The sequence below is a fragment of the Astyanax mexicanus genome, chromosome 4 (genome assembly GCF_023375975.1).
Source record: "Astyanax mexicanus isolate ESR-SI-001 chromosome 4, AstMex3_surface, whole genome shotgun sequence".
In the NCBI taxonomy this organism is placed as follows: Eukaryota; Metazoa; Chordata; class Actinopteri; order Characiformes; family Acestrorhamphidae; genus Astyanax; species Astyanax mexicanus.
In genome coordinates, this window is record NC_064411.1 from 95,001 (window position 1) to 108,903 (window position 13,903).

Genomic DNA, 13,903 nt, shown 5'->3' on the forward strand with positions numbered 1-13,903 from the left:
TGTACAGTATGTTTGGCCAAGGGCTAATAAACATTGCTTCATTTGTAAATTTGAAACTAAACAAATTTTCTACTCATATCACTTTTTTAAAGAAATGTAACATAAGAAAGGTAAAGGGCAAATATTAACCATGTAAGCTGTTTATATTGCAAGCATGTGTAAAGCATTTTAATGTAAAATTGCTTAATTTTGCTGAATTAAATACAAGTAACAAAGTAAACGAGTAACAAAAATATCAACACCACACAAGGGTTAAAGCTGTACTAGGTGATTTTGTAGAAATTAGCAGTGTGAAATCCATCTTGTACCTTCAGCCTTTCTTCCAAAGATACTTCCTAATATGCAGGATAATATCAAATATTTCTCAGAGTGAAGAAAGAACAAAGCAGGGACGAGGACATGTGTAAAAATTCCTCCTTCCAACATGAGGAAAGCTGAAAAATCTCTCATAACTATAGTCCAAAACTATTCCTCTGACAAATGCAGCCAGTTTGGACACTAACTGTAAATATGCATTTTTGTAAATTTATCGCTTTACTCTGTGAAAACTGGGAAAAACGTATTTTAAATAATGTGATTGCCATAGACAGAGAAAGTAAATATTATTAAATAAGATAAACAAAAAAGCAAAAATATATATAAAAATATATTTAAATAATAAAATTGAACTGCAAGCGGGCTTTAGGCCTTTAACATGTGAAAGGGTAAATGAAGCTGCCTTGTGTCAGACTGAGCCTCTTCTAATGGACCCACTTTACACGTGCATTTGTGGACAAGCCGTGTGCCTGTATGTGTGTGTAATTCTTTTGTTTATTTTGATGTCCTGCAGTGTACAGAAAGCAGGTCAGGGTGATGGAAGCCTGACACGGACTAAAGGAACGGAGGTATGTAGCTGTGGTGGTCAGAGCTGTGCTTCATTTGAATGGCTGCTTAAATGAAAAACTCTGCTTATTTGATTTTAATAAGTAAATCAATAAAACAAAAAAAAAGCCCAGTGTTTACTCCGGTTCAGTTTAATATTAAATTAAAATCAAACTTTCCATATTAACAGTCTGCATTAACACTAGTAAAAATGAAAACCTATTGGTACCATTTGGAAACTGTAAAGGGTGAAAATATAAAAAATATATATCTTTGCTTCAAATAGTAAAAAGACATCTGATTTTATGTCTTTTGTTAATGTAAAGAGCAGAGAAATTTGATTGTGGTGGACAGTATTCAGCTACGCTTCTGCATGGCTGCTTTAATTACAACAGCCAATTATAGTAAAAAAATACTAATGTATTATAGAGTATAGAGAGTGGTAGTAATAATAACTATAAAAACAGTTTTACAGTGTTTTACTCAACATATTGAGCATGCTCATTTCCTACTGCCCTCTTACCCCTTCAACTCTCCCTCTCTCCCTCTGCCTCTCCCTCTGACTCTCCCTCTGTCTCTCCATCTGTCTCTCCCTCTGCCTCTCCCTCTGACTCTCCCTCTGTCTCTCCATCTGTCTCTCCCTCTGCCTCTCCCTCTGCCTCTCCCTCTGCCTCTCCCTCTGTCTCTCTCTCTGCCTCTCCCTCTGTCTCTCCATCTGTCTCTCCCTCTGTCTCTCCATCTGTCTCTCCCTCTGTCTCTCCATCTGTCTCTCCCTCTGCCTCTCCCTCTGCCTCTCCCTCTGTCTCTCCATCTGTCTCTCCATCTGTCTCTCCCTCTGTCTCTCCCTCTGTCTCTCCATCTGTCTCTCCCTCTGCCTCTCCCTCTGCCTCTCCCTCTGCCTCTCCCTCTGTCTCTCTCTCTGCCTCTCCCTCTGTCTCTCTCTCTGCCTCTCTCTCTGCCTCTCCCTCTGTCTCTCCCTCTGTCTCTCTCTCTGCCTCTCCCTCTGTCTCTCCATCTGTCTCTCCCTCTGCCTCTCCCTCTGTCTCTCCCTCTGCCTCTCCCTCTGTCTCCCCCTATGTCTCCCCCTCTGTCTCCCCCTCTGTCTCTCCCTCTGTCTCTCCCTCTGTCTCTCCCTCTGTCTCCCCCTCTGTCTCTCCCTCTGTCTCCCCCTCTGTCTCCCCCTCTGTCTCTCCCTCTGTCTCTCCCTCTGTCTCTCCCTCTGTCTCCCCCTCTGCCTCTCCCTCTGCCTCTCCCTCTGTCTCCCCCTATGTCTCCCCCTCTGTCTCTCCCTCTGTCTCTCCCTCTGTCTCTCCCTCTGTCTCTCCCTCTGTCTCCCCCTCTGTCTCCCCCTCTGCCTCCCCCTCTGCCTCCCCCTCTGTCTCTCCCTCTGTCTCTCCCTCTGTCTCCCCCTCTGACTCTCCCTCTGTCTCTCCCTATGTCTCCCCCTCTGTCTCCCCCTCTGTCTCCCCCTCTGTCTCTCCCTCTGCCTCCCCCTCTGTCTCCCCCTCTGTCTCCCCCTCTGTCTCCCCCTCTGTCTCTCCCTCTGTCTCTCCCTCTGTCTCCCCCTCTGTCTCCCCCTCTGTCTCCCCCTCTGTCTCCCCCTCTGTCTCCCCCTCTGTCTCTCCCTCTGTCTCCCCCTCTGTCTCCCCCTCTGACTCTCTCTTAGTCTCTAAGATTCTCTCTCTCTCCTTTTCTCTGGAGGATTTGGTGTTGTTTAATTACTGTAGTGTATTAATCCTCCCAGCTTCCAACACACACATGCACACGCACACACGCACACACACGCGCACACACACACACACACACACACACACACACACACACACACACACACACATCAATCCCCACCAATCTGTGCTGCCCGGTTATTACAGGGTTTTTTGAGTGCCAGCGCAGCACACAGCAGTATGAGTACATCTTGATTCTGTATCTGCTGTAACTGTAGATTAATTCTTATTTATAAACATGATATAATATTTCCAAGGGGAATCTGTTCTCTCAAAGAGAGTTTACAGATTTAGCACAACACCTGAAAAAAACCTCCCTAAACTGACAGCATTCTACAAACCAATCCGTGTTAAGAATAGGGAGACTCCGCCCACATAGTTGAAGATGGCAGGATATAGTAAAGTTCTTTAGTGTGCTCAGTCACTAAACTAGAGTGTGAACCCAAAACTAACTGAACTAAATTTACCAAATACAACATGACAAAGCTTTCTGAATCATTTTGATTCCAGGGTCTTAGGGATGCACTGACAGAACTTTAGGCTGTGAACTTGGCGAGGTGTTACCTATGCATACAGGGGTTAGGATTCAATACTTTTGTCTGAAATCTTTCATTGTATAAAAACACACCATCATGTTTATAAAAATCGGAGAAAAAAAAAAAGGTTACTTGTTAATGATCCACTTCTGAGACCAATTTTTGCCTTTTTAAGCTAATAATTAAAAATCTATAGTTTGTTTTTCAAAGTTGACACAGTACTGTCGAACAGAATACCACGATTCTTCAATACTTCATTGTATCAGTGTTTTCTTACCCCCAAAATCCAGTACATTCTAATAAGCATTTTAAATCTAATATGCCTAAAAATAATAGACTACTTTCTGCAAATCCAGTCTCTTTTTATATCGTCATTTTAATATCCAGCGGTTCATTGGCTGGTGCGGTGATTTAAAGGTTTCTGTGCTCTGTGTATGAACTGTGTGCGTTTATGATGTATGTTATCAGGAAAAGGCGAAGTTCGTGGCGGTCAGTACTCTGGAGGACACTCAGGCTGTGCGTGCTGTGGCCTTCCATCCTTCAGGAGGGCTGTTCGCTGTGGGCTCCAACTCCAAAACCCTGCGTGTGTGTGCCTACCCTGACACACTCGACACCAGGTACACACACACACACACAAAATTACACACTCGCTCACCCACTTCAAGCAGAGAAATGCGTGCAAAAGTTTATATTAGATCTTATATCCATTTAATTTCATCATTAAAGCTGTGCTCTGTTTCTATAATACTGTGTATGCTTCAAGCCATTCTCTGGGCAGAGAAACCTGGAGAGCTAAATCTAAAACTTACCAAGGAGCACTAAAGCTAAACCTGTAGAACTAAAACTAAACCAAGAAACCCAATGCTAAACAAAGAGAGCTAAAGGTAAAGCTAAAGCTAAACCTGGAGAGCTAAAGCTAAAGCTCATCAGGGATTGCTAAACCTAAGATGTTATTAATGAGGAGATTAACAGCTACTGGTTGAAATATGAAATATGTTTATGCTGCACGGATAGGAAGGTCAGTGTGAGGGCAGTAACCATACCAATGCGATTTTTATCCTTGATTTAAAATATATAGTTAAAATGTAATTAGAACTTTGTTTTTGAATATATTGGTATCTTCCCATTCAAACAGATGATGATGTACGAGTACTTTGGGGTCACAAAGATGGCCGCTGAGTGAACTGACTGGAGAGCTGAAGTTAAATTATATTAAGAGAGCTAGAGCTAAACTGGTAGAGATAAAGCTAAAGCTAAAGCTAAACCTGGAGAGCTAAAGATAAAGCTAAAGCCAAACCTGGAGAACTAATGTTTGAGCTGTGAGCAGTGGAGCAGCTGCCCTGTTCAGATCCCACCTCTATTTGATCATAATTCTGCTTTGTGTTCTCTATTTAAACTTTGCGGAATGCTTCATCTAATGTGCTAGTTTAGTATTCTACAAAACATCAGTATATAATGTTTCCAGGGGCTTTAAATGAAGCTTGTTAATTGGGTGGTTAATGTGAGTGTTGCTGTGGGCTGCTTGGTTTCTGGCGTATGAAAAGGCCGTGAGCTGATTATTCCTAAACTACACTGTAGAACTGCAGTTCATTACTGTTTGTGGGAGTAATTTCATGCCTGATGGCCGTGCTTCTTCTCCTGTGTGTGTGTGTGTGTGTGTGTCTCAGTGGCTCTAGTGTGAGTAAGCCGCCGGTGGTGCGTTTTAAGAGGAATAAGCATCATAAAGGATCTATATACTGCGTGGCGTGGAGCTCCTGCGGGCAGCTGCTTGCCACCGGCTCCAACGACAAATACGTCAAAGTTCTGCCCTTCAACCCCGAGACCTGCAACGCCACAGGTTAGAGAGAGAAAGATGTACTGTAAAACTGTGAAATATAGTAAAATATGAATATATTTATATATTTAAATATATTTATATATAAATATATTTTACTATATTTTAAATATATATATATATGCCTTCCTCCTTCATTCACTCTGCTCTTTATCTTGCCCCTAAATTCTGCTTTTTCTTTCTTCTTTCTTCTTTCTTTCTTTCTTTCTTTCTTTCTTTCTTTCTTTCTTTCCTTTTATTTTGTATTTTTCCCTCCTCATGTCTCTCTGTGTCTCTGAGTCAGGTCCTGATCTGGAGTTCAGTATGCATGACGGGACGATTCGGGACTTGGCGTTCATGGAGGGTCCTGAGAGTGGGGGGTCTATATTAATCAGTGCTGGAGCGGGAGACTGCAACATCTACACCACCGACTGCCAGCGCGGACAGGGGCTACACGCCCTCAGCGGACACACAGGTCTCTGCTCAGTCACAAATACACACACCCTCACACACACTCAGTGGATGATGACTCCTGTGGTGATGCCTCTCGTCTGTGTTGTGTCTGTTCTCAGGTCACATTCTGTCTCTGTATACGTGGGGGGGCTGGATGATTGCGTCGGGCTCGCAGGATAAAACAGTGCGTTTCTGGGACCTGCGTGTGCCCAGCTGCGTGAGAGTCGTGGGCACAGCCTTCCATGGGTCAGGTGGGCATACCTACACACTTCAGTTCATCCCTAATCCTAAACTATTCCTTATCCTTCAGTTCACTGCTCTCAGAACTGTGCAATAGGGCTGCACCAAATCATCGTGATGTGCACACGAGTCACACTAATCACAATTAAATCAAACACGTCATGTTGCAATGTTTTAATTCTTGACACAAGAAGAAGATACACAGCGCTGTCTGCTGCTGCCTGAGAAGCGCGAGGAGGGGGGTTGGGGGTTGGGGGGGTGCAACACGAGGTAACTCATGGCCTCCATCCTCATGGTTGGGCATGTGCAAAATTCTATATATATGTATCTCAAGTTATAGCTGAATTCACGCTTTTAATCCCAGAAAATCACCCTTATCTACCTTTTAAAAAGCCAGTTACCTGAATAAAGGGCCGGTTACTGTTGTTTTGCTGTTTTTCTCGGGTTTTGAGTGCTCACCGCTGACTCAGCTCTTGATCAGTCTGGATGCGAGACTATATCGTCAATTATTTTTTCTTCAATATCGTGCAGCCCTAGTTTGCAATATATACTTATGAGAGCAGTAATGGTGACGGTATAGTATGGATTTTAAACATAAGAAAAATAAATTGACCTAATTTTTGCACATAAAAGTCTAATCGGTTTAAAGTGTTTTTTTTATTTTTATTTAAAATAGTCCTGTTTGTGACTCTCTCTGAACAGTTAGATCCTAATTAATGCATAGCAGGAAAAGTTAGCGTGAAGTGATGATAAAATGCATGACAGCTGTAAATAAGGGTTTAATGAGCTCGTAAATATGTGGACTGATGTCTCTGTTCTAATAATATTAGAAGACTTAATTTGATAATCCCAGTTTGAGCCTGAACTGATGAGAATGAACCTTCATGTGAAGCACTGCTGTTTAGCATATTTGCCTCAGTTAAACAGAGTGAACAGGACAGTTCATATGAATGTTAAATTGGGTCACATTAAAAAGATTCAGCTTGAAATGAACAACAGATTAATTTTGACATGTTCTGATGTAATGGGAGACTTTCTTTGTCTAGTTTGTCCACAGAATATTTCCCCAAATTCCTGGGGATCCTAAAGCTGCCTGTTGGCAAATGCAGCTGCTCAGTCTTTCTGATGTAATGGATGAATATGGTCACGGAATGCAGCTAAAGCGTCAAAAAAACAAATGAATTCATTTTTAAGTTCATAGAAATGGCTGGCTGTCCCTGGATAAATAACGCACTTTTTATAGCTATGCTTTATACTGAATTCTTGGTGATAATTTCAGGTTCAGCCTGAACTTGAGATTCTGCATATTCACATCAGTTAAACAGGGCGAACACGACAGTTCTGATGAATGTTAGATTTGGGCCACATTATCACCGGAATTGGTAAGAAAATTGGATTAGGGACATTTTTTTACCTGCTGTGTGAACATAGCCGTAGAAGAATTAGACTGTGGATGATCTACAACCTAATGATTCTATTAAAGAGCGCTGTGTAATTCTGTTATAAGCAGTTTTTGATGTATAAACTTGATACCTTACTGTGTGTGTGTGTGTGTGTGTGTGTGTTTCAGGTAGTCCAGTAGCCTCGGTAGCCGTGGATCCGAGTGGACGTCTGTTGGCGACGGGTCAGGAGGACAGTGCCTGCATGCTGTATGACATCAGAGGGGGGCGGATGGTACAGACGTATCGTCCTCACAGCAGCGACGTCCGCTCTGTTCGCTTCTCTCCCGGAGCACACTACCTGCTGACCGGCTCCTACGACGCTAAGGTCATCGTCACTGACCTGCAAGGTATCTACAGCCCTCTCGTCTCAGCACTGCTGAGGGAAATATAGTGCGCATTATTGCTTTGTCTGCTGGGATATTACAATTGGTGCCATTGCTTTTTATTGTTTTGTTTATCATCACATCAAACTTAACAGCACAACGTAGATACAGTACTGTAAAGAAGTGTTTGGCCCTACAGATTTTACATTTCTTTTCTTTTTTTATCATGCTTACATTTTTTAGATTAATGAACAACTTTTTTAGCGTGAGTAAATATTCAATCCAACAACAACAACAATTAGACGTTGCAGTTCCTCCATGTGGAGGAATTTGCTTTGACTAGGACACTCCAAAACCTTCATTTATTGTAATTTTTTAAAGCGATTTTAAGGTGGACTTGTTTGTGTGCTTTGGATCATTGTCCTGCTGCAGAACCCAAGTACGTCTGAGCTCGAGGTCACTTGAAACTGATGGCCGGATTTTTTTTATTACAGCAAGTTGTCCAGGACCTGAAGCAGCAAAGCAGTCCTACACTTTTTCTCATCAGTTCAAAGAATATTTACCCAAAGTTCTGGGGGTCATCAGGATGTTTGTTGGTAAATGTGAGACGGGTGGTTGAGTTGTTTTTGGTCAGCAGTGATTTTTATCTTGGATTCTCCAATGGAGACCTTTTTTACCAGGTCTCTTTATTCTTATTATTGAATCATTAAAACTGCTCTGAACTGAAGGAAGTGTGTTCTGCTGTCCTTTAAATTTTGGTATGGGTTTTTGTGATCTCCTAGATGAGTTCTTCATGCCCTTTTGGAGTAATTTTGTTTGGTCGGCCGGTCACTCCTGGGAAGGTTCACCAGTGTTTCATGTTTCCTCTATTTGTTAATAATAGCTTTATTATTATATAATACTTTTTCACAGCATTGTATTTTAATTCTCCCACATTCTGTGGTGATGTAGTCATACAGTGATGTCTTATGAGGCAGACAGAGACACAGTTATCACATGTTTGTTTTTGTGTGTGTGTGTGTCTGTGCTTGTGTGTGTAGGTGACCTTACAAAGCCGCTGCCCTTGACTGTAGTAGGGGAGCACACTGATAAGGTGATCCAGTGCAGATGGCATCCTCAGCAGCTGTCCTTCCTGTCCTCCTCGGCTGACCGCACGGTTACTCTCTGGACTCACAACACATAGAGCCTCCGCTCACCACCAGGGGGAGATAACACCACGCGTCTCACTCTACTGAACAAACTCACCCACATGGATCAAATGTAAATAGTGTGTGTGTGTGTGTGAGAGAGAGAGAGAGAGACTGTATGTTATTTATTATGTATGTACTCTTTTTCTTCTTGGTCTCTAACAGCATCTCTTGCTTGCTTCCTCTTTGTGAACAGTGTGTATATATTAGCAGTTGTGGTTCTAACAGGCCTTTTCAGGTGACCTTGCTAAACTCCAGAGCATTTCGTGTAACGTCAGGAGATCACAGAGAAACTTGAAAACTACAAAAGTCAAATGTTCTTGTTTGCTTTTTGTTTTATGAATTATCCCAAGACATACAGATAAATCAGAGGTGCAGTACCCACTCTGCCCACTCCATGGCCTCAAAATGCCATTTACAATTCGCTGTGTCTGAAACAGAAGAAATGCTGCCGGCAGGATCTGAGGCACCCAGTCATGTCTGGATTAAAGTTAAGCCTTCTGTTTTATTGGGTGAAAATGCTAAATGCTAATCCCATTTGATTCCGGTACAGAGACCTGCATTACTCCACTGCCTTCTTAGCGAGGCAGTAGTGTGGTCAGCAAGGTATCAGGGTGTCTTCTTGCATTTCAGATTGTTTCATGTTGATTTCCACAACACATACCACCTCTCCAAGCATGTGTGCCTACTATATGTGTGTGTGTGTGTTTACTGCACCCTGTGGAAGAAGATAATCAGTATTTTATAGGGGTGTGACGAGACACTAATATCACGAGACGGGACGAGACACGATACTGCGTTCACGAGAACGAGACGAGATTTAAAAATACATTTTCAAAATGAAAAATGGCTTAAAAACTAGAGTTTTATTTGACAAAATCGTATAACGCAAATTTAACAGACTGGTTTCTCTCACACATTGATTCTATAAGAAATAGAAATAAGAATAAGAAAAAAATAATTCTAGGTCTCATATAGTGCAAACAATAAGTGCATAACCATAACCAGTCATATTAAGACTGTGGTTTGTAGTTTTTTCTCCTAAATCTCTTGTAATTTAACTCTGCAGAACCATAACCAGTCATATTAAGACTATGCTTGCAGCGAAACAGAGACAGAACATGTTTTTAAATACAGTACAGAGCTAAGGGATTAGTACAGCTGTCTATGAAACAGTCAGGTGTAGGATTTACTTACAGTATTTATATATGGTTTGTATCTTGTTGGTCACTCTGTTACCGTTTATTGTTTCCACTGGAGCCAAAATGCAGCCAGACATACAACTTAAAAGTAGCAGAAGCATCTTCTATATCAGGGGTATTTAATTAGAATTCAGTTTGGTCCAGTTAGAGGAAATTCCTCACCTGTCTCTCTGTTGCGCTCGGCGTGACTTTAGTTTCTTTCTGGGTGCAGCTATTTTGCCATCATTTCGTTGACAGTAAATACATACACTCATTGTTAAAAGAAATGGTTGCAAAATAGTTGCATTTACAGATCTCCTGTAGGAATCAGCATTCTTTAATCAGACCAGTTCAGCTTCAGATTAATAGAACCAGTGTATTAAACAGCTGGATTAGCGGCTGCTTTTAATGTTTAATGTTTGAACCCAACTCCTAAAAAACAAACCCACACCATAACCCCCCCTCCACCAAACTTTACCCCTGCTTTACTGCATTACTGCATCTGAATTCAGTGAATAGGTGAGTGAATAGATTCTGCAACATAGTGAGACACGTTTACGATTACAGTGTCTAACCTACGGGTTCCTTATTCTAATTCTGCGAACAACATGAAATGCATGTTTTGTTTTTTTTCCCTGTTCAGATACACCTGAACTCATCAGCTAGTTAAGTGGTGGGTCAGTTAGTTTGTTATAACAGGGACAACACACACATCTGCATTGCATGGGGTCCAAGCACTGGGAGGGAGAAGCTCTGAATGAACTACTTTTCTAGGAAAAAAAGTCCCATGTGTGTAATTTTACAGATACACAGTATCAGATATTGGTGTAATATTGGATTTAATGTTGGAATCATATGGTGTGTTTCCCTTTTATTAACATTCCAGCATTCGTATACTACAGAAATAACTGTGTTAGTCTATAATGCAAATTCAGATAGATCTGATATCAGCGGTGCATCCCTGCATTTATCTGTTATTATTTTTATTGTTTATTTTGACGGGATGATTGGTTGATATATATATTTTTTGTCCAATTTATGGGGGAACAAATAGGAAAACTGCAGTCAGAACTGCACAACCATTCAACACATATCTATTAAAGAAGCCCTTCAGCTGACCTGTGGACAGTCCCTAGCTTTGCTTCAGTGTGCTGTGTATGCAGTATGGTGCCTTAGGTCATGAAGTCATATAATAAAAATGAACTAGATATTGATACAGTTCAGTGAAACAGTCAGTATCTGTGGATTTCTGCTGAACTGTCTCTAATAGCATGGCACTGTTAGCTCACACCGGCTTTATGTGGTTTAACGGTCTCCATCTTTCCTCTGAAAAAAGCTTCTAGAATATTCTTTGCTGCTAAAAGGAGGCTAACGCAGATACTGAAAAAAAAGCTCTTTTTAAACGTTTTGTGGTTTCTAGTGCTGCAAAGCTTACAGTCCCTACAGTCTGAAGCTGTGTTCACACTGCAGGTAAATGTGACTCAAATCTGAACTAAAACTGAATCTGATATTTTCAATTCTGATTTGGGCCAGTTTGATATGTGGTATTAAAATCCAGAGCATATATGATTTGAGGCAATCTTAGGTCAAGAATTAGGAAAGAATGTACATGTAAAAAAAAGAAAATGAAAGTGTGAAGGGAAAATGGATGTTAGCAATGAGTAAGGGGTTCAGTCAGGGGATCTCGTAAAATGTAAAATATATAAATATTTGGTCTGTGAGCTGAAATGCATTCTCAGTAAAAAGCCCTGCCCAGTGAAACCGAAACTTCATGTGAAGCTCTGCTCTTTTGTGTGCGGGAGTGTCAGATACACAGTAGGGGGCGCAAAGACCAATCAAGTTACTCAGTTCCCAGTATTCCCACTGAGATAAAAGCTTATACTGTCTCACTCCCGACTGATTTATGAATATCCTGCACTGTGGAGCTGTGATGATGCGGAAAGTGAGTAAAATCTAATTACAGAGTCAGACTGAGTTTAAATGTTCACTGTGAGAGACTAGATGTACAGGTTCTGTGCAGCTGCGGTACTCTGTAAATGGTTTTATTTTTCTCTTTTAAAATGTAGCTTGGGAAGTACCGAATATGTAAGAAAAATGTATTTACAGACGTGTTCAGCTGTTATTTAAAATACTATTTGACACATTTGTGGCTTTAGTCAATCAGCGTAAAACAGAACGTATGGAGTTTAAAAGCTGACATTAGTATTGAATCTGCACTTAAATTAAATTTATCTGACTTTTGAATAAACTTGGAATATATAATGGGGTAATTCATACGTTTAAATTTTAAATAGTGCTACTTTGTGTTTTTTACTTGAATAAATTAAAATATAACTTATCCATATATTTTCAGATTAAAAAAATGTATATCCACGAATTCAGTAAGAAATGTGAATTTATGCCAAATTTGAAACACTCCTTAAAGTTCATTAAAAGTCAAGTAAATTTAATTAAAGTAGGTAGAAAATACAGATTCTAGTACTTTTCCATTTTTAATCTTCAATAAAAAAACGGACGAAAAAAGAGCTAGAGATTGAGTCTCTAAATTGAGAATCAGATTTGAATTGGATTTGAATCGGATGTGAATCAGATGTGAATCAGATGTGAATCGGATGTGAATCAGATGTGAATCAGATGTGAATCGGATTTGAATCGGATGTGAATCAGATGTGAATCGGATGTGAATCAGATGTGAATCGGATTTGAATCGGATGTGAATCAGATGTGAATCAGATGTGAATCGGATTTGAATCGGATGTGAATCAGATGTGAATCGGATTTGAATCAGATGTGAATCGGATGTGAATCGGATGTGAATCAGATTTAAATCAGATTTAAATCAGATTTAAATCAGATGTGAATCAGATGTGAATCAGATGTGAATCAGATGTGAATCGGATGTGAATCAGATTTAAATCAGATTTGGGTCATATTTGGGTGATATTTGGTAGAAAGTGAGAATTGGGGCGCTGTGAGCTGCTGTGTGAACGCAGTGTTTGTGTTTGTTGTGCTGCACTATGCTGGTCCAGTACTGGTATGGGAGTAAATTCATGTTTTTTTAATAAGTGATTTGTTCTGCGCTCTGGTGTGAATGCCTGTGAAGTGGATGGATGTGATTAAAGTACTCTTTTCTTCTGAATGCTGAACTAGAATGAAATAATGTGATTTGATATGTGTCTGAAGGAGGCGCCGGTTCTTCAGACTCTTCAGTGTAAAGGGAACAGCTCAACTTTCATGTGACACTGATGATGATGAAGATGATGATGATGATGAAGATGATGATGATGATGATGATTTCTCTTTCTCTCGCTCTTGTTTTCTGGCACTTTTCTTGTGTTTTCTTGAGCTTGTAATATATTTTATCATGATGTAGATTTTATTTATTTCAGTCATTTTAATTTGTATTGATAGTTTATTTTATATCAGAACTAAACTAACGTCTGTATATTTATTTAAACGCTTCTGTTACAGAGCACTGATCTAATTTCTCATTGAGATTACAGTGTAGTTAGCCTTTTTTAAAATCGAGAACAAATGTTATTAACGCTTATGGGAACAAGTGTCTGCTGCTGTATAGTCCAAATAAAGGCTTTTTGTCACCTGTTATCATGTGGATGAAATGTTATTGTTCTTTGTAGTTTTGTGCAGAATAAAAATGAATCAGAGCAGTATGTGACAGTATCAGTTCCATCGGATGGAAAATAGTCCATGTTTGTGTTAGGGTGATAGTCAATTAAATCAAAATTATACAATAATAGAATTATTCCTTGGATATTTTAAGTGAACATGTATATATAACTGGGGTGGTTAATTATTATTTTTTTTTATTGCTTTGCACATTAATTCTACTTAAACTTCTACCGTTAGATTTTTGAGTTTTTGATCCTGCAAAATTTTGCATAATAATCATTTTTGGAGCTGCAGATTTGTATTCTTATTATTATTCTATAGCATTTTGTGTGTAACCACAGAGTTCCACCAGTGTTTGGTGTACAGTATTCAACGTTTCTTAAACATTTATTTTAATTAAACAGAAAGTTAAAGTAGAATTATTGTGCAAAGCAATTGACAAATAATTAACCTGCAAATTAGATGTAGTAATAAAGTTTTTAGTAAACATTACTTAAAGATTTTAGGAAA

At 39.9% G+C, this 13,903-nt stretch overlaps 1 protein-coding gene across 1 annotated transcript in view; it reads left to right on the forward strand.

Moving 5' to 3' along the window:
- wdr47a (WD repeat domain 47a) overlaps positions 1 to 13,369 on the forward strand; it is a 37,219-nt gene extending 23,850 nt beyond the window's left edge. Inside the window, exons 9-15 of the mRNA XM_022665557.2 lie at positions 830 to 884; positions 3,593 to 3,741; positions 4,792 to 4,961; positions 5,242 to 5,412; positions 5,510 to 5,641; positions 7,201 to 7,419; positions 8,436 to 13,369. Coding sequence (XP_022521278.2) covers positions 830 to 884; positions 3,593 to 3,741; positions 4,792 to 4,961; positions 5,242 to 5,412; positions 5,510 to 5,641; positions 7,201 to 7,419; positions 8,436 to 8,578 — 1,039 coding nt within the window. The 3' untranslated portion in view covers positions 8,579 to 13,369. The remainder of the gene's footprint in view (positions 1 to 829; positions 885 to 3,592; positions 3,742 to 4,791; positions 4,962 to 5,241; positions 5,413 to 5,509; positions 5,642 to 7,200; positions 7,420 to 8,435) is intronic.
- The last annotated feature ends 534 nt before the right edge of the window (positions 13,370 to 13,903 follow it).